The sequence below is a fragment of the Anabas testudineus genome, chromosome 8, assembly GCF_900324465.2.
Source record: "Anabas testudineus chromosome 8, fAnaTes1.2, whole genome shotgun sequence".
In the NCBI taxonomy this organism is placed as follows: Eukaryota; Metazoa; Chordata; class Actinopteri; order Anabantiformes; family Anabantidae; genus Anabas; species Anabas testudineus.
In genome coordinates, this window is record NC_046617.1 from 14,329,303 (window position 1) to 14,348,666 (window position 19,364).

At 45.7% G+C, this 19,364-nt stretch overlaps 1 protein-coding gene across 2 annotated transcripts; it reads left to right on the plus strand.

Moving 5' to 3' along the window:
• Positions 1-2,280: 2,280 nt before the first annotated feature.
• axin2 (axin 2 (conductin, axil)) lies at positions 2,281-16,437 on the plus strand. Of its 2 annotated transcripts, none has more exons than XM_026358345.1 (11): positions 2,281-2,819; positions 4,099-5,025; positions 6,934-7,065; positions 8,894-8,996; positions 10,825-10,965; positions 11,056-11,555; positions 11,660-11,836; positions 11,939-12,154; positions 12,284-12,418; positions 13,205-13,372; positions 16,165-16,437. In XM_026358345.1, exons 2-11 carry the CDS (start codon positions 4,217-4,219, stop codon positions 16,289-16,291), a joined length of 2,508 nt encoding a protein of 835 aa, XP_026214130.1. In that variant the 5' UTR covers positions 2,281-2,819; positions 4,099-4,216; the 3' UTR covers positions 16,292-16,437. The 2 variants fall into 2 exon arrangements, with proteins under 2 accessions (XP_026214130.1, XP_026214137.1); XM_026358352.1 differs by lacking the exon at positions 2,281-2,819 and adding an exon at positions 2,977-3,111.
• Positions 16,438-19,364: the final 2,927 nt, after the last annotated feature.

Consider the following 19,364-nt stretch of genomic DNA (forward strand, 5'->3'; position numbering starts at 1 on the left):
CTGTTTATGGCTGCAGCTGAGGAGGCTGGTGGAAGTTACAACAGGCCGAGGTTGCTCAGGAAACCATATAACTGAGTTGTAAAAAAAAAAAAACAACAACATCTGTAGTCGTCTAAAGTTGTTGCATTGGAGGTTTTTGTCAACTATTACTTTAAATAGCTTAGAAAAGTAAGTTGCTTTGTGTAGGTCAACATTAAAGCATGAACTAGTTCACAAGTGATTTATGCGTGTCTCCATTTATAGAGCTCTTTGTAGTCAGGCTGAATTTGACCTGTCCCTGTAATAATATCTTCCCAAACAGAAAGACAGTTGCACCTCATAACCTGTCACCCCTTGGCTCCTGGCCCTATAAAAAAGGCCCCCTGATCTCAGGCCAGTTACAGACCTCGGGTCACCTCCTGAGGGGCAGCAGCAGGGAAGACCCAGCCTATGGGGACCTCCCATGAACGACAGAGGGGGTAGACCATGCAGGACGTGAGGGTCCGGGCCGGCCCCTGGTACTGGCAGGGGGTCCGCACCATTCCCATGGTGATGGTTTCCATCCTGATGTGTTTACTGTCAGAGTTCAGCCTCAGTCCTGCGAAGTTAACAAAGGCTGACATTGTCTGGGCAGCACTCTGTAAACATAGAGAAAGACCCAGACTGTGTAGAGGAGCTTTTAGGAAATAACAAAATGAGTTTGTGCAGAATTGTTTGACTGAGTCATCGGTGTCTAATAGCTGGCGTAGGTCCAGATGTTGGATATACTGTTTAAGACATATTAACACAGCCCTGTCAGATTGACTTACAGTAAGTACTCCTTAACTGTCACCCCTGACATCTATATCAACAACTCATCCATTCATTTTTCTACAATATTTCCACTTCTCATCTATTACTTTTAGCTACTGAATCTCTTTTAATCATGCATCCATTAGTTTCCTCTCTTACTAATTCATTTTACACACTCTCACCTGCACTTTTCAGGTGTTGCAGCACACTCACTAAGTGGATTTTTATTTTTTATTCAACCAACTGCACCAGTACCCTGGGGTACAGCTAGCCCTGGTTTGGAATTCATGTCTTGCTGGGACAGTGAGTTTGATGTTTTACGATGTGAGTGCACAGAATTTAAAGCTGATAAAATGGCCTTTGAATGATGGGTAAACCCTTAGTCATCATGGCGTCTTGAAGAGCAATTTCCTCTTTTATTAACCTTGATCGGAAGAGAAATATCAAGGGAGAAGGTTTTACAGCACCTTTAGCAAACAGGCTGATCAAACTGTGTGCGTCTTTGTACTGTACTTTTTGAATCTGTGTCCACTGAGACAACAAGGACACACAGACACCTAGTGTCTCTCTTTCAAGAATATAGCCAGTCATCTTGTACAATAGGTCCCCTGTGGTGGCTCATTTGAAACACTAAAGCTCCATCCAAAACACTATTGACTCTGTTCTATAAACACTATAGCATCAGGGACTGTAGCCAGTCCAATATGAATAAAGGAAATGTAGTGTCCAGACCGTCCACTGCTGCCTGTAACCACACAACCCATCTCAGCCAGACCGGTGAGTGGATGTGTATTGAGTGTTTGAGCTCTCTACGGGCTTCTCGCTCCTTTTCACGTTGTCTCGTGCTGCAGTTAAGGAGTAGACATGAGGCACAGAGCTGCAGACAGAAGTCATTCTTCAGTGATATGATATCATCCTTCAGGGAGCAGATGTTTAATGTGCCATGTATGCATGTTCCCCTGTTGCCACTGGTAGGAGCTGTGGAGTGGTGACACCTCTGTGATTTGATTTTCATCACACAGCTGTATCTGCATGAGGAGTGATGGTGGATAAAGTAACTATCCATGATTTCAAATGCATCATCTGGAGCCTGGTGTAGAAAACGTGCTTCCTGCTGAAGTTTCTTTCAGCAGGACTTTTAATCCTGCAGTGTGAACACTGATCTGTCTTTTCCAGAAAGCTTCATAAAGGGATTAAAAAAATCATACTTTGCTTACTCTGCTGCACTCTAGTCTTATTATGAGGCCAAAAAAAAAAAAATATGAGGATGTAAACATGGTATTTGGTACACGCCGGTGCATGCATTGTGCATCCCCGGGACTCCTGTGGGTTAATCTGAAAAACTATGCGGGTCTTGAAAAGAAAAGATCCCAGCGTCTTTAAAGTTTATGTAGCAACAGAGGGATTGCAGCGATTATGCTGCTGGGGCGGCAGATCAGTTCCTTCTGACGCTCCGAAGCCTCGGGGAGTTGGCTCAAGATCGCTCGTCTTTGATAAGGTCCTCACGGTGCAGCCGCAACTTCGCATTCTGGGGGAATAAGATCTGTAAAAAGGCAGCAAACAGCCCTCGGGTCGGGAAATAAACCGAGCCACGTTTAAAATACGTGACACGTATAGTGTCTGCAGCGTATCTGGAAACGTCCAACTCTCTTTCCTTGTGTGTTTTTGTCTTTATTTCTAAAGCGTTAGGCTGCAATTGTTTTTTATGCAGCTGTCGGGACCCGGCGGTCGGCTCCTCGCTTTGAAGTGCGCTGCTCCAGCCTCTCGGTTCACTTGGTGCTGGAGTCGCCTACGGGAGGGAGCCACGGAGCGGCATGGCAGCCTGAAACCGCAGGGAGGAGACGAGACGAGAAAAAGCTCCGGTTTTCTCTCCGTAAACCGACTCAAACCTGAAGGGGACTGGACGTGGACGCGTCGTGGAGACGGAGCACTGTGGATTATACGCGCTTTTTTTTTTTTTTTTTTTTTTTAATGTAATTTTATTTTATTTTTGCGGATACACAAACACAAGTGGAGTTTAATTGGAGCAGGGAAGTGTCGGATCGATGGTAAGTTAGCAGAGAGAGCGCCTCCTCTCACCGGCCCCCACTGGAGCTGCCTTTGATGTGCTGTGGCGTCGCCTTTGAAGTCATGTTCCGTGGAAAACGAACCGTTTTCTCTCCGTTTAAAGACTAAAAAACGCACCGAACCGTCTCTGTAACGTACAGCCCGCTTTTCTCTAGTGTTAAACCTCCTTTTTGTATAGTTAAAGTAGTGAATTTGAAGTAGTGCTGGCTTCTTTTGGTGGAATTCCTCCCCCACTGGATCCGCACATTGCTGCTCTCTACTTGGGATCGGACGGTAACGACGGGCTGCTTTTATTTTCAGCTTAAATGTATCATTAAAGTAACTTTCAAACACTTCAGACAGTGTAAAACTGTTGTAATGTTCTCTATCTCGTGGACTACAATTAGAATAGTTGGTCATATTCACAGGGGGTGATAGTATTTGGAGTAGTGGCTGCGTCCGGAGCTGTTTTTCTAGTATGTGACAACTTTAACACCGAGTGTCACTGATCCACAGTCACAGTGTTTCACACCAGCCGCTGTGATGCTTTGCGGTGTAGCAGCGATCATCTGTAATAAACGGGGATAATGGAGTTACACATCAATGGATGGTTGAAACATTTGACCGTGGTAAAGCTCCAGCAGCGGCAGCAGGCGGCCGCTTTGCTCCGTTAACTATTTTAGTCACGTTTGTTTTCGATCTTCCGCGAGTTTGTCCCGAACCTGTGTCCTGCAGGTACTAACGGGGAGGTTTGTGACGAGCTGCAGAGACGCAGAAATGACTGCTCCGATGTTTAAAACGCGTGTGTGATGGGAGAAAGACGTGCTCTCAGTCTGATCAAGCCTGACATCAGGCGTGAAGGGTCCGGAAGCGTTAATAAACCTGTGCCTGTGCGTAATGCTCCGGTATCTGAAGGATAAATGGCTTATTAATAGACTTTGGTTCAAAACACCAGTTGACATGCATGTAGCTACTATTTCTCGTGTTGTTCTCGGAAAGTTAAAGCATCGTTCAGGTGGTTTTCTACTCGCCAGCGCAAAAATCACACTTAGATTCTTATTCATCTGAGTCCAAACCAATAGCGCCTCTGTAGAAATCACACTGAAGAAGAGATGTGAAGAAGTGCTGTTTATGTAATCCTGCTGCAGCGTTTTCTCAGATTTCTTTCTTTGAACTAGTCTGTAAAAGTCAGCGAGGGTCTGAAAAGACTCTTACTGCGTCTCTGCCCCTTTGAAGTTGAGGCGGATCTGGTTTTGATTAGATCAATACTTTGTGTTTCAGAGAGAAGAGGGGCAGCCAGAGAGAAGCTCCCCCGCTGACATAAGAGAGTGAGGAGATTACAGTAGAAGCTCAGAGGAGGAGAACAACACACAGGCTCTCTGCTGCTGCCGTCGGAGCCATGAGCAGCGCGCTTATGGACCAGATCGCAAGTAGTTTCCGAGAAGATGCTCCTCGACCCCCAGTGCCTGGGGAGGAGGGCGAGGCGCCCTGCTACCCCGGGAAACTCGCAATGATGAAATCAGTGGAGCCCCCCAAATCGGTTGTGTTCGGCTCTCCGGGAACCTCGGCGAGGAGGAACGAGGATGGTCTTGGGGAGCCCGAGGGGAGTGCCTCCCCGGATTCACCGCTTTCCCGGTGGACAAAGTCCTTGCACTCTCTCCTCGGGGACCAGGACGGTGCTGTTCTTTTTAGGACATTCCTGGAGCGAGAGAAATGCGTCGATACTTTAGACTTTTGGTTCGCCTGCAATGGCTTCAGACAGATGGACCTTAAGGATACCAAAACGCAGAGAGTCGCCAAAGCAATCTACAAGCGCTACATCGAAAACAACAGCATCGTCGCCAAACAGCTCAAACCCGCGACTAAAACCTTCATACGGGATAATATCAAGAAGCAGCACATCGATTCTGCCATGTTCGACCAGGCTCAGACCGAGATCCAAACCAACATGGAGGAGAACTCGTACCAGGTGTTTCTGACTTCTGACATTTACCTCGAGTACGTGAGGACTGGGGGAGAAAACCCGAACCACGTTAACGCGAACGGGTTGGGCGACCTGAAAGTTGTCTGTGGATACCTGCCCACGCTCAATGAAGAGGAGGAGTGGAGTTGTGATTTCAAAGCCAAAGCGCTGGTTGGGCTGTCAGCGAGGGCGCAGAGGGCCCCCGTGTCCATGAGGGCGGTAGAAGTGATGGAGAGAGGATACAGGTATGTGTGCAACACTTTTAAACTGTTTACAATCACAATCGATGCGATCTGTGCATTTTCCTAATGCTTTAAAGTGGAAAAAGCAGTTTCACCTCCTTCATCTCAGGGTGTCGGTTAAGTTTGCACACTAACTCTGCCTGTGACTCCCTGGATCCTCGCACCATCTCCAGCAGCAGCCCTCTGCTGGCGCTCGCCCGGATTTCCGGGACTTTGAAATAGTTCAGCAGAATGAGGGATCGTCTTCCATGGGAAAAGTTCACAGAGCACGGCTGGCTCAGGCCCCAGCCAGCAAATAATAGATGATGACATTGCTATGCTATGCCTCCTCCTGTACACTGTCCTCAAGCCTTTGGCAGAAATGTAAATCTAAAGCAGATCTATGGATGGCGGTGTAGAATAGATCTGTAGCTTTCTTTGCATGCTTGTTATGACCTTTTCATCTCTGTGCATGCAGTTTTAAGACGGTAATATCAGAGGTCAGATTGAAACTGCATCCTAAACAGATCTGTGTTGTCCTGGAGGAGGTCGGAGGAAAATGAAATGTAGGTTAGCAGAAATAATGTCGACATTTGTGACAGTTGGCATTTCAGAGAGAAGGAGTGCCAACGTTAAGTTGTATGTTGCTGTTACTAATGGGGCCTTTACTCACAAAGTGTACTTGACACATCAAGTAAACTGACAGCTAACTTCTATGGAGAACAGGGAGAGACAGCTGTGTTAGTAAGGGTGCTGGGGGGCTGTTTGATTCCCTTCAGTGTGATGCTTCTTGTCCAAACTGGTGCCGCTCTCTGCCCTCCTATTGTCACCCCACTGATTCAGAACATGTGGAACCCATTTCTCTCTTCTCGTCTTCCCTTTCCTCACCTCTTCTCGTCCGACTGAAGTTCATCTTAAAAGAAAAAGAAAACAAACCCTGAACGGCAGCAGCTACAGTAAAGAATCAACACCCCCACCCGCCCCACCACCTCCTCCCCAACCCTCTCACTTTCTTCTTCCCTCTTTTCTTGTTTGCGTCAATTCTCCTCTGATTCCCTCCTTTGCTGCTTCCCCCCCCGCCTTCTCCACTTTTATCTTTTATCCTTTTGAAAACTCAGGGATGGGGACTATGAGGCATGCTTTTGGAGCGAAAGTGAGGGGAAAGAGAGCGGAAAGGAAGGACAGAGAAGGGGGTGGGGGGGTTAGCTTGAGGGGGGAGTGCACCTCATGAAAGAAAGGGAGGGAGGAGAAAGGATAAATGAGGGGGTGAGAGAGAGGCAGGGAGGGAAGAATGCAAGGCCAGCTGTGTTAAATACCTGACTCTTTGGAAGACCCTCTGAAGGTCAGCCTGGAGCTTGGGGCCTACAGCTTTAGCCATGCTGAGTCTCTCCCTCCCCATGAAGACCCCCCTTTTTTCCCTCTCCCCTTTCTTTCCTTCTCTCACACACTCTCATGCTTCCGCTCTATACTTTTTTCTTTGGTCAGTCCCCCCCCTTATTTTCTCCTCCTCATGTACCATGGCTGGAATGCATACACAGCGGGAGATGTATGCTGAGGAAAGAGTGAGCATGAATGAGAGAAATGGAAAGAGAAATTGTGGGCTATTTAAGAAGGCGTAAGGAGAAAACCAAAGTTTTTCCCAGTGCAGATGAACTTGTATTTAGGAGAGGAGCTTGTCGGGCCCCAGATTAGCTGGTCACATTAATTCAGCTCACGGTGTAGTTGATGTGTAGCAGGAATACTCAAAAGCATGGTTCATCATTCAACCACCTGACTTCTTCAGGTCATTAAAACCTCAGGAGAGCCAACCTGTCATGATATTAGATCTAAAAAACTTGTGCCTCAGAAAGAAGAAATGAGATGTCGCTCACCAGTTGGCCACACAGTGCTGCATTAGTATTAATCCGATGTCTGTTTGTCCAATCTCCGCAGATCATACAAGAGAGGAGACTCGTTCAGCCCCTGCCATGTGGGCTCCTTTGCTCCCGTCAGCAGCACCAATGACAGCGAGGTGTCCAGTGACGCTTTGACTGATGATGCCATGTCCCTGACTGACAGCAGTGTGTAAGTCGATGCTGACAAACTTTCAAGTGTGTTTGATAATGCCAATGCAGAAGGGTGTTTGAGAAATGTGAAATGAGGGAAGAATAGTTTAGATGCGATGCAGAGGCCCATCGTCGTATTATAAAATAACTTAACTGTAAATGTAAGAGGACTTTGTGAGTTGATGCATGACGGTGAGGATAGAAGGTTTCGTTTAGTGTATCAGAGGTTTACAGTGAAACTGAAATGTTTTTTTGCTGACTTAAACAATTGGTCCAAATCATTAATTAATCATTAAAAGTAGATTTGAGTTGGTTTGTCACTGTCCTGGTGGTTTGTGCTTATCTATGTACGTGCCTAGGACCTCGTTCTTTTAAAGGATTACTTGACATAATCACGTGTCTTTCAAATGACAACGCGCTATGAAGTCACTGCACGGTGCACAGCTCAAGGCCGGGAGTGCTCAGGTCAGCTGATTTAGACAGACAGCAGAAAATTCTTGGTCCATGTTTTTCTTTACCTCATCTCACTTGGGAGCTCACAAAGCCTACATTGATGATGTCAGTGAAACAACAAGGTTAACTATGACTAAGCTAAAAATACCTAAAGACTGGGACACTGATGTTCAGTGCAACCAGTGGGTTGGGCTACACTAAAATATGGCAGCTACAAAGAGTTTTTTACAACAGGGAGTCCTCCGCTCTGGCATATCTCTGGAAAGTCTCGCTTCAAAGGGACCGAGCTCCATTTAGTTGTATTCTGCTGTACTTTGGCCAGAGCAGTGACAAAACCCAGGTCCCAGGGACTCAACCCTCCCCTCGATTTTATGCCCGATCTGGCCTTGATCACAGTATCTATCCTTCTTTAGACCAGTTAAAAAGACCCATAAACATTTGAACATTATTTTCAGATAAAGGAAAGAATAGAACGAGGCACCAAGGGAGGAGGCGGTTGGGTGGGAAGAGAAAGAGTGGTGGAGGGGGGATTTTTGCTTATATCTTATTTATGGATTTGCTTGGACGCTGGGGAATGCAGCTGCGCAGACTTCAAACATTACCTTATCTTACAAACCAGCCTTTTGATGTGCGGAGATCAGAGGCTGGCTGTGGCAGCGCTTGCCAAATGAAGATTGGGAAAGGAGGGGGGGTTGCTTATGCGCACGACTGTGGCATTTCAAAGCAAATGTGGAAAAGTGCTCCTCAGTTAGGCTAGGTCACCAGGAAACTGCTGTTTAGCATGGGAGAAAAGACACTGTTTTACACTGTCAAGTGCTTCATTTTGAAGCTTGAGCTTTGCTTTTTGTTGTTTGATTTCATTTTTTAGCCAGTCAGCCATTCGTTCCTTCAGATAGCTTTAACCGGGTTAGCTACACCCATGGGTCCTGTCCTGCAGTAACTCTTTGAATAAGTATAATGAGTAGGTAATGCTAACAGTGTCCTCACAACATAAAAGTCAATAGGGGAATATTCACACTGACACGACTTCTGGCTGGCAGAGCAGTGTGCACCGTGACTGCAGTGCACGATCTGTTTGAAAGGAAATGTCCAGCAGGGTGCATGGTGCTGAAAATGAGTGTCATTTCTAGGGCAAACACCTCACTCTGAACTATGATCTGATCTGCTCGGACACACATACAATCTTGGCAAAGCTGGCATGATTTAGCTCGCATCTTTTTTGTTCCCAAATTAAGCCTTAGAGATGAAAAACAAGATGGAAGGCGCAATTAATAAATTAGATTGTGTCCTGCTTGAACTATGTTTGATCTACTCAGTTGGCTGCCAAGCTTCTTCCTAATGTATTTGATTTGATTGGGTGATTGACCTTTTGTGATCTGTCTGCACACCCCCAGAGATGGCATCCCTCCATATAAACTGGGCTCCAAGAAACAGCTACAGAGAGAGATGCAGCGCAACATGAGAATGAACAGCCAAGTCTCTCTGCCTGCTTTTCCTGTAAGTACACAAACACACACATAACCACACTTGCTCAGAAGTCTTTTTGAACCTGGGTCCCACAGTGTAATTTCCATACCACCCTCTGTTCCGGGTCTCTCTTGGTTCTATGAATAGTACCGTGCAAACTGTATTCGGCATTCTCAATTCAACAACACCCGCAAAGATCTAAAGAGTAACGTCAAAGACGCAGCCTCCCACTCGCACACAAACACACACATAAGTACATGCACATACACACATACAAACACAAGCCCCCTCACTACCTTTGGTGTCACCTACACCCCCATTAGGGTTCCTTGAAGTCTACAGGAGACGGGGAGGTCTCTAAGCTGTTTATCGCCAGAGCGCTCAGAACACACCAGGGTTTTTCTTCCCGACCAATGCTGTAAATATGGAGAATAGGGAGAGATGAGGAAGATCTCTGCCGCCTCATCCCGAGGGCTCTGAAATCAGCGCTGTTCCCCAACAAAAACACAAAGATACTCAGACATATTCACACGCACAGGCACGCACACACAGCGCTTTGATCCAAGGATGAATGGAGCAAACGCACAGGGAAGTGACAACTTCCAACAGAGCTGGCCCCCTTTTTTCCACAGCACCCCCACCCCCACCCACTACATATACATAAACACACACACACACAACCAGACACCCTCCCCAAAAAGTGAGGCATCTAAGGAAAGAGTTTGAGCGTGTCATGTGAGCTCTTAGTGGGTCAGAACAGAGTTAGTAGCTTAAGGCTTAAGAGAAGCTAATTTCAGGTTGAGAAAAGGACAGGAAGTGGACCGAAACAAGGGGGTTCCTCACTGAAGGAGAGCTAACAGAAGTGGTTTGTTACAATAAACTTGATGTAACCCACTTTTTTATGCATTATAAGACATGCAGCAAGTGTTACTTGTATTAGGAAAACATTCCCAAATCAGTTTTTGCTCACTTTCTTATTTTTACTTTATTTTTTGTTCTTGTTTCATTCTTGTTTTTGTTTCCTGTCTGATTTTTGGCAATGGCTGCCATTCCCATGGCGCACCAGCCCCAGGCACCATCAGACAGTTCCTCAGTCTTTTCTCTCCTTCATCACTACTACAAAGGGAAGGGGAAAACAAAAAAGAGGAAGAAAAATCAAGAAAGCCTCAGTGCACAAATGCTAATAATTTAAGATGTGTGCGCATACACCCATTCTCTTACTGTCACTATACTGCACCTCAAAGATGCCCAGAGTGTGACAAGGGTGGGAATAAATTACCTCAACCTTTTTTATCTCTCATCCTTCAAACTCCTCCCTCTCTTCAGTTTCTGTATCTCTCCCCTCCTGCGAGCATACATCTCCGTATCTCAACTTCTCCCATTTTTCTAATCCCTCATCCTTTCCTCCCTGGAGTTCTCTTCCACCCCCTGTCGATATGTGGCTTTTATTTCTAGATGTAAAGCCACTGCTTCCCATCTATCTATCCCTCCATCCCTCCTTCCACCATCCTATTCTCCCCCTGCTGAGTGTTTGATATTTGACAAGGAAGCCTTTGAAGTGAGCTGACTTTAAAGAGGCCTGCTGATGATGACAGAGGGAACCAGCCGAGGCCTAGCTCAGCATGACCATACACCAGGCCTGCCACCCCCTGAAACAACCCCATAGCCATGGGTGCCTATGAGAAGGCCCTGATCAGTACCACCATTGGTGGGGCACTAGTGGAGAACAATGCATAAATGTAGATAGATGATGTGAGAGGAGTATGGATGTCTTTGTAGAAGAGAAGGGAGCTGAGGCTTGGCCAAGGAGAGATGACAGGAATCAAACAACAGCTAATGTATTTCTTTCTCTCCAAAGCGCACTAGCCGGCCTCCTAAGGAGATGGTCCCGATGAAACCGGCAGAGTTTGCAGCACAACTCATCTCCCGCCTGGAGAGTCTGAAGAGAGAGCAGGACACCATCAACTCTCTGGATGAGAGGCTGCAGCAGATTCAGGAGGTTTGTGTGGCAGTGGTTCTTCCTAGAAAAGGAAATCATAAGTTCCTGTTTTTCATCATGTGACTTTATATTCTGTGCTGTTTTTACCAGGAAGAAGAAAGAGACGATACAGAGATCATGGGAAGTGCTCCCCAGCTCTCCCCCCACCCCTTGACCCTTCTCTCTGGCTCCTCTGATGAGGACCCACAGGCCATCCTGGATGAACACCTCTCTCGTGTACTGAAGACCCCCGGCTGCCAGTCCCCCGCTGTTGTCCGGCACTCGCCTCGCTCCAGCTCCCCAGAGCACAGCCCCTACACTCGGCCAGGATTCGGAATGAAGGCCCTGGTGAGGACTGGGCCTTCCAGCTCTTCTGTCACTTGTCCTGATCAAGGGGCGTACACACTTGTAAGCAGGCAGAGCACGAAACACATCCATCACCACTACATCCACCATCATGCTAGTCCCAAGACTAAAGAGCAGATTGAAAGGGAGGCAGCCCTCAGGGTTCATGGCCTGTGCTCCAGCAGTGGTGATTGCCAGCCTTACCAGCGCAGCCGCAGCCTGGGTAGAGAGATGTGTGGGACCATCTCAACAGACAACAGCATGGGGTCAGTTCTGAGCACTTCTCTAAATGTTTTTCCCTGATATTTTCAGTTTCCTTGTGCCGATTGTGTTAAAACAAACATTAACTTCCTTCCTCTCTTTCTACCAGGCGTTCCAGCTCTCTATCCAGACGTGTATGTCGTTCAGGGGCTGAGGATGGAGTAGCAGAAAGATGTATGGAGGACTGTGGGTCCATACAGCTGCCCAGTGACACAATGGACCCCACCCAGAATGTGTTGCAGTGGATCCTGGAAAGTAAACGACAAGGCAGGCACAAGTCTCACAGGTAAGCAGTAGCTACGACTGCGGAGGTGTTATTTTCATCTAAAATGACCCACTATTGCATGTTGCTAAAGCTTGTAGTCTTGTCTGCTCTTCAACCTTGCAGCACCCAGAGCACCAAAAAATCCTTCGGCAGCTCCTCCGCTCAGACACACACGTGGGGTGGTGGAGGAAGCTGTGGCCACCTGCGCAGCCACCAGCCAGCCCAGCCATTCATCCAAGACCCTGCCATGCCTCCGTTGCCTCCTCCCAACACTTTGGCCCAGCTGGAGGAGGCCTGCCGCAGACTGGAAGAGGTCTCCACCAAGCCCACCAAGCAAAGGTACACACAAAGTACAGTCTAGTTGTCAAATATTGATCTTAGGCTCACTTTGCCTATGATTTGTAAGTAACATCTGCATTGCAGTATGTATTATCAACCATAGTAATGATGTTTTTATTCTCCCTATAGGCATTCAATGTCCAGTCTTCAGAGAGAGAAGAGCCACTTAGTGCCTGTCCAAGGTGGGGGGTCCATCCCTCTGTCTCTAGTCAATCCCAGCCCTGCTGGTGTCCTCACGAGCTGCCCTGGTCTCCAAACAGAAGAGTACGATGCCTCTAGCGTCCTGCCCTCCCTCTCTTCTCCTCCTCTCTGCTCCTCTTCCTCCTCCTCTCAGCCATAGCCTCCACCTTGCAGTGTACTTCTACCCTTTTAACTCTTCCTACTTGTCACCTGCACCATTCACTGCACATGTAGGGAGACGGATGAGTAGTGATGCACAAGCCTACATATAGCATATGTGCACACACCCACATACAGTCACTCAAAAGAGAAAGTGACCTCCTTTGCAAAGCTTATTTTAAGCTTTATACATAGAGGCCTGGCTCTCCCTCTATGTTTGCATGAATCGTGTGTATTTGTGCTGTGTGTGGGGAGTGTGTAGTCACTGCACCACCTGACTGAGACATCCCTTTCATATATATCTATCATTTTTATTGGCTGTCCTTCAGTGAGCTGGCAGTCAGCTGGGGCGAGCAGAGCTCAGCAAAGAGAGAGCTCCTCTGAAGTGGGTCTACAAAGCCTTGGACATAGCTGAAGGGGAATTGATAATACTGTGCCCCTTCTCCATGCACACATAACACACAAGCACTCACTTACTGATGGCACTGGGTCACTCACTCACTTGTGTTAGTCTTCAGTCATGGTGCTGTTACTGTATTTCTAGTCTACTGCTGTCTTCTGTACTCTGAAGCTGCAAGATGTAGATTGTTGAGTCCCTTAGAAGCTTTGCTCTGTTTCTGATTTCTCTTTTGATCATTGTGTTGTAAAGTATCAGGACAATGTCATTTCCTTCTAACCTCCTTTCTCTCTGTGTTTTTTATCTTCTTTCAGGATGAAGGAGTGTAAAAAGGGTTCAGGAAGCCATGGGGTGTGCAGCGGAGAGACAGTGGTGACATATTTCTTCTGTGGTGAGGAGATCCCCTACCGGAGGACCATGAAGAGCCACAGTCTCACCCTGGGCCACTTCAAGGAGCAGCTTCGCAAAAAGGGAAACTACAGGTGTGTGAAGGGAAATTTGAATACACAGAGATGTCAGTTACCTTTGGCATCAGTGTTACTGTGGTATTGTGATTGCTGGCAATAAAATGTTATCAGTTCATTTACCACTGATGATAAGAGCAGAGAATGGCGTGACTGTATGGCGTATAAACACAAATTGTCTTACAGAAAATGTTAGAAGCCTAATAGTGCTTATCGTGTTTCCAAATTGGCATACACACAGACAAGAAGTGGTGGAATCATTTCCAGTTGGTTCAGTGACATGGCTGACTTTTTAAAATGGGACCATTAGTGTCATCGCATCATAATGTGGTGACATTTTGAGAAATCTAAACTGGCATCGTAAGAGTAAAGAGACCAAAGAAAACCACACACACTGAAGCAAGAATATCTAGTGTTAGCTAGCTGAAGTGCTAAAGGCTACACAGTGAGTAGCGGTGCATTTCTATATTTGATTTATGGACAGTGCCTGTGACCTTAAAGACCTTAGATTTTATATTATGTTTGTATGTGCAGTCAGTTTTAGGCCTCTGTGGTTTGTGTGTATCTGTGTGTTGGGGGCTGAGAGGAGTTACAATGAAAAGAAAGGACAAGAAGGAGGGAGGGTGGGTAGTGGTGGGGTTAGTGGGAGAGTTTGAACTGCAGAGATTTGGGTCCCATCTGGTATTGATTTCCATGCTAAGGCACACTTAATACACATGGCTTTGAAGCCCCGGCCCCTTTCATTTCAACCAACAAAGACTCACACAAATGGCCAGCGTGCAAATTCTTCACTGATGCTATCAAGGGCTCTTTTTTCTGCTCTGGTGTGTGTGTGTCTACATCTGTGCACACATGAATGTGATTGCATTGAACGTGCACAGTGTTTACACATGTTGTAATCATTTTATGGATATTTTTGAAAGGCAGATTGTTAAATGCCACATCCGCTTGTTTGCCGTACTACAGGGCCTTGACTGAGGCCGCACCACTTCAAAATGTGTTTGCAGAGCGAGATTTTACTTTGATTGCTTCTTTCCAGTCGGCATTAAGCAGAAAAGATCAAACATTTATTGTTTACACTGCCCGGTCTCTAGGAGCAGCCTGGGTTGAGTATTGTTAATAATTACAGGTATCAAACTCTGATTTCTGAGGGGGGGAAAGTGAAGGAACCTATAGAAATGCTTCCTGTCCAGATGTGTGCAGCGTTTTTGGATCGACAAATGTGACAAGCGCTTAGCTCAGAGTTCTTCACATCTGTCTGTTTGCGCTCCACACTCCCCCCCATCCTCTTTTCTGGCCCGTTGTCTCAGTTCCTGTGTCATACCATCCACATTTTTTGGAAAGAGAGCTGCGCGGTGCTTTAATAACAGCCAGAGAATGTGTGGAGTTGGGTCATTTCAACATGGCAGCAGTTCAACAAAGAACAGTACTGCTGGGCCCTGCCACACGATATTGGTGCCAGATGTCAGTGCAAACGGAGAGAGCAGGGGAGAAGGGGGGAAAAAACAGATCTAGCCACATAAAACATGTTCCAGTGGAAATTCAGGCTCTTGCTGTCTCTGTCTGTCTCTCTCAGCAAAAAAAAAAAAAGAAATCGTGGCTCTTTGAAGATTTTTTTTTTTTAAGGGAAGGATGGCTTGACTTTTTCTGGGTTTCTTTCTGCCTCCTCCAGATAGGAAAGGAGGATACAATTATCAGGCGTGTCTTATGCTCTTTTATGTCTTTATTTTGTCAGACAGACTTCTTGCATTGCATCTAGTTGAAGCCTTCCTGTATTTCACATGTAGCTGCTTTTTATTAGTGACCACCCCCGTGCGGATTGGAGCTCAGCAGCTTTAGCTAGGACTTTTTTTTTTTATATATATAACTATAGCTCTCACTTTATAAGTATTGCATGTTTGACTTCATCAGCCTCCCATCTTGTTAAAAACAAAATGCTCACAAACACACATAAACATTCCAGTTGCCCCACACATGGAGCAAATGGAGGAATTTTTCCATTACATAGCTAATGAGTGAATTCTGAGGCCCCCGTAACCAACCTACCCCTGCTGGTTGCTCTTCCTCTAAAATGAGGATGGGGGGGGGTGTTTGCATCATTAATGGCTCAGTGAAGTCATGACTGACAAGAAAACCCTCTTAAGATTTTTTTTCCTTCTTCCACACACACACAGAAAGTTGTCGTCCTTCCTATAGCTCTCAGCAAGAGCTCATACTATCAACGGGTCAAAGAAGGACACGGTGTACTGCTTGCTCTTTCTCCTCCTCCTCCTCCTCCTCCTCCTCCTCCTCCTCATGTTGTCTCTGTTCTTTTCTTTGTCCCTGTAATAATAAAACAGGGATGAGAAACTAGTAAAAGCCCATGCATGCGTGTCTCCCAACGTGTGTGAGAGTGGGTGTGTAGGAGTCAGGGGGTAATGACAGGCAGACTTGCAGGCACCCAAAATTTCAGCCTTTGTCAAAGGACCCCTTCATTTGCACGCAGGCCTAATTGGCCCCTGTTAGCTGGGGCAAAACTCACAACATGAAGGAGAAAAAGGAAAGAGAGAAGTAAAGGAGTGGAAGGAGGGATGAAGAGAGCGAGCCCCTTATTTTAGGCCAAGACTGTTTAGAAGCAGGTTCCACCCCACCCTGGGAAGTAAGTGTGTAGACTCAGCAGGCTTGGTTAATTGTACCCTAAGTTGCCTTTCATAGAAGGCGGAAATGAAGCTTGATTTTTAAAAGGTTTGGGGGGAAAACTTGACTTTCGAGGATCTTTTATTTTTTACTTGTAGGACTCTGGTTTTAACATCCCTGTCTTTTTGTTGCAGGTACTTCTTCAAGAAGGCCAGTGATGAGTTTGAGTGTGGCGCAGTGTTTGAGGAGGTGTCAGACGATAGCTCATTGCTTCCCACCTACAAGGGCAAGATCCTGGGGAAAGTGGACAGAATGGAGTGAGACCACGCTGCCAACACTTCACACCTCTATGGATGTATTCCCTCGTATGTCTTTTTAAGCTAAGACTGTCAGACTGGAGATGCTGAAGCAGTGTTGCTGAGAAGGACTGGATGATAAAGGAAGAACAACTTATCGCATTTACAGGACTATTGTGTGAAAAACCCACCTTGAAGTGAAGAAACTAATAGACTGTGTATCGCTGGACTGAAACATCTCTATGTTTCCAGAAGAAAAAAAAGAATCTACAGACTTTAGGTGAATGACCACTTGTCAAAGAAGCGGGGTTTAAATCTGAGACTGATGGCCTTCCTGACCCTGTCTGGATCAGTGTTTCGGCCATGGGCACTTGCTAACACATCACTAATATGTATATTCAGATATACATGTATATTGCATTGTATTGTGATGCTCATATTGCTGTGTAAAGATTTCTATTGCTATTTATTGGATATATCCCTGCCCCACCCCCATTTTATTCTCCCATGGACAAGCTGCTTGGAGCTTGGAGAACTTCTCCAATTTTCCACATCCATGATTTCTCCCTCCATCGGTTTTTTTCAAGCAAAGGAAATGATTCTGTTCATTTTTGGCCCATCCTATTGAACTGTAAACTTCAAAAATACCTCTTCAAAAGCTCCACTCCTGTTCCTGGAGATTTAGTGGGACATCTCTTATCTCTTGGCTGGAGACGTTACTGCTGAGACTTCGAATGGCTCTCTATATAGTTTGATAGTATATTTACTACTGCAGTGCTATTTGTGGCTGTGTTCCCATCTGCTCCGAAGGGCCCCTAAGTGTACTATGAAAAAGGAATGAAAATGCTATTAATGTTGAATTCCCAACTCTGGGACTCTGCCCAGCTAGCCTTGATCTGTTGCACCTTAGTGCCTTTGTTTCAGTGGCGCAGGCATCGCACAAATAGCCTACGTATTTACTAAGAAGGAAGCTGTCTTGAACAGGTTCTCGAGTTCCCAAAATGTGTTTACACCAATATTAATATCAAAAATCTCTATAATGTGCTCCCCAACATGCTAACCGAAGTGTATGTGTGACTGAGATTCATTAAGTAGGGTTACTGTGTGTGTATTTGAAGCTATGAGCTGCAGATGATGATGGTGGTGATATACACTATGTCCATAGTGTTTTAATTAAGTACAGTAGCTGTGCCTACATGGATTCTAGCCGTGTTCTACCCAGTTTTTAGGGTAATGTTACTCCCTTGGTTTTTCAAGGGGCCTTATGTTGAACAGATATTTTTATGCCTTTAGTATCCGTTTCATCATGTTTATGTTTTATAATATTTTTCATGGCTTCCTTGGCTCCACTTGTAAACTGTAAATTATGCGTTCTATAGAGCTCAGTTGAAAAGATGCCTCGGTACTTTAATTATTGTAATTATGAAGAGATGTAGCCTTTATTAAAATGTTCTATTTTTCAAATTAGCAAATTGCTTCCTATGGTTTTGTGTGTGTGTGTGTGTGTGTTGTGATTGGATTTTCCTAGCTCTAATTGGTATAGGTGTGTGTGAGTGTGTGTGTGTGTGTGTGTTTATGTGCACGTGCGCAACCAACTTCACTACACACACCCTGCTGTGGAGAGTGCAACTCATTGGATCCAGTGAGAAATCGCTGCCAGATTTGCATCCATTATCAGCTCTTAATTTACTCCCTGTTGGAAATTAAAACATGCAGCATTAATTTGGCCACCAGAGCCTCAGTGTTTTAGTGTTAAAAAGGAGCGAGGGAGAGCATCTAAGTGAGCCTTAATGAGACGTTTGGCAAATACGTGCGATAGGTACATTTCACCCAGCTATTTACACAAACTGTTTGGCCTCCTGTGGCACTTTATGAACTGTGTTTGTAAGTGTGGTCTTTTGCTCAGACACAATTAGGATCCCACTGAATGGAGGATAGCAGACTGCTGAATGAATGAACGTTACAGCTATAAACCTTTGGCGAAGCCTTTAAAGGATACGTTCAAAAGTTCTTCACATGTACAAATGTAATAATTCCTCCAAACTAGTTCTCAATGAGATTTTAACATAAGTCACTGGGGACAAAATCCACAGCTCATTTAAAACGTGTCTTTGAAAGTGAGGAACATCCGCTTGATTCAAACTGCTGCAGCCCACTGGACACAACGACAAACGTATGTTAAGATGTCCGTTAGGGGCTGGATTGAAGCAGAGATGAGATGCAGTTCAACCAGGTGTTTAGTTTTACAAACATTATGTTGACAGAAATAAAACGAACCACTGAGGGTCGCAGGTGGCGGCAGCCTCGGTAACGTGAGCTGACTCTTATAACTGCTGCTCAACCCTCCACTCCTATCATTCAGCAGAGGAAGCTGATCCCAGTCCTTTATACACTTTGACTAACATAAGACTCATCAGGAAAAATGTACATCACTAATCAGCACCTGGTGCCTCCTGGAGCCTCTAAATGGTTTTCAGATGAACCTGGTCTGAACAGACTGGACAGGAAGTGAACTTCCTGCTTGTTCTTGCTGAACATGTACAGTACACAGCTCACCAATGCTGTACATACATACAGTGTATGTTTTATAAAAGGATCAGTATTTACCTATCTGGGATCATAGCACCACCTTACATCACGTATTGTAAATATGTAATAGCTCACACGCATGCACACCGACGTCTTCTCGCACATTTTTGCACACCACATTCCTCCGCCACCCTCTCTCCTTTTAAGCTTCATTGGCAAAGAGTGTTGCTTATGCTGCCTTTCATATTGAAAGGGCATCATGATATTGTTAAAATACCATTTTCAGCCCTTTCATCAGCAAAGGTCAGTGCATACACTTGAAGGCCATCCTTTGGACTCTTTAGAACTAAGAGGCTCTCGCTCAGTGGCGCTCCACTGTCAGAAAATCTTGTGAACTGGTCTTTGTATAGAGGGCTATTTTAGATGGGGTCGCCTTTTTGAAGAGTGCACCGGGTTAGGTAGACTTTAGGGTGCCATTCAAACATGTAGGTTTTTTAAAGCAGCTATTACGATGTGTAGGTGCTTTAACAGTGTGTATTTCTAATTGGATGATTTGTTTCTTGAATTCA

What these genes read in the sequence shown, in the direction of transcription:
- axin2 (XM_026358345.1), top strand. Translation starts at nt 4,217, where the DNA reads ATGAGCAGCGCGCTTATGGACCAGATCGCAAGTAGTTTCCGAGAAGAT. An exon ending in TCCCTGACTGACAGCAGTGT is followed by an intron (nt 7,066 to 8,893) that starts GTAAGTCGATGC and finishes GCACACCCCCAG; the next exon opens with AGATGGCATCCCTCCATATA. An exon ending in TCAACAGACAACAGCATGGG is followed by an intron (nt 11,556 to 11,659) that starts GTCAGTTCTGAG and finishes TCTTTCTACCAG; the next exon opens with GCGTTCCAGCTCTCTATCCA.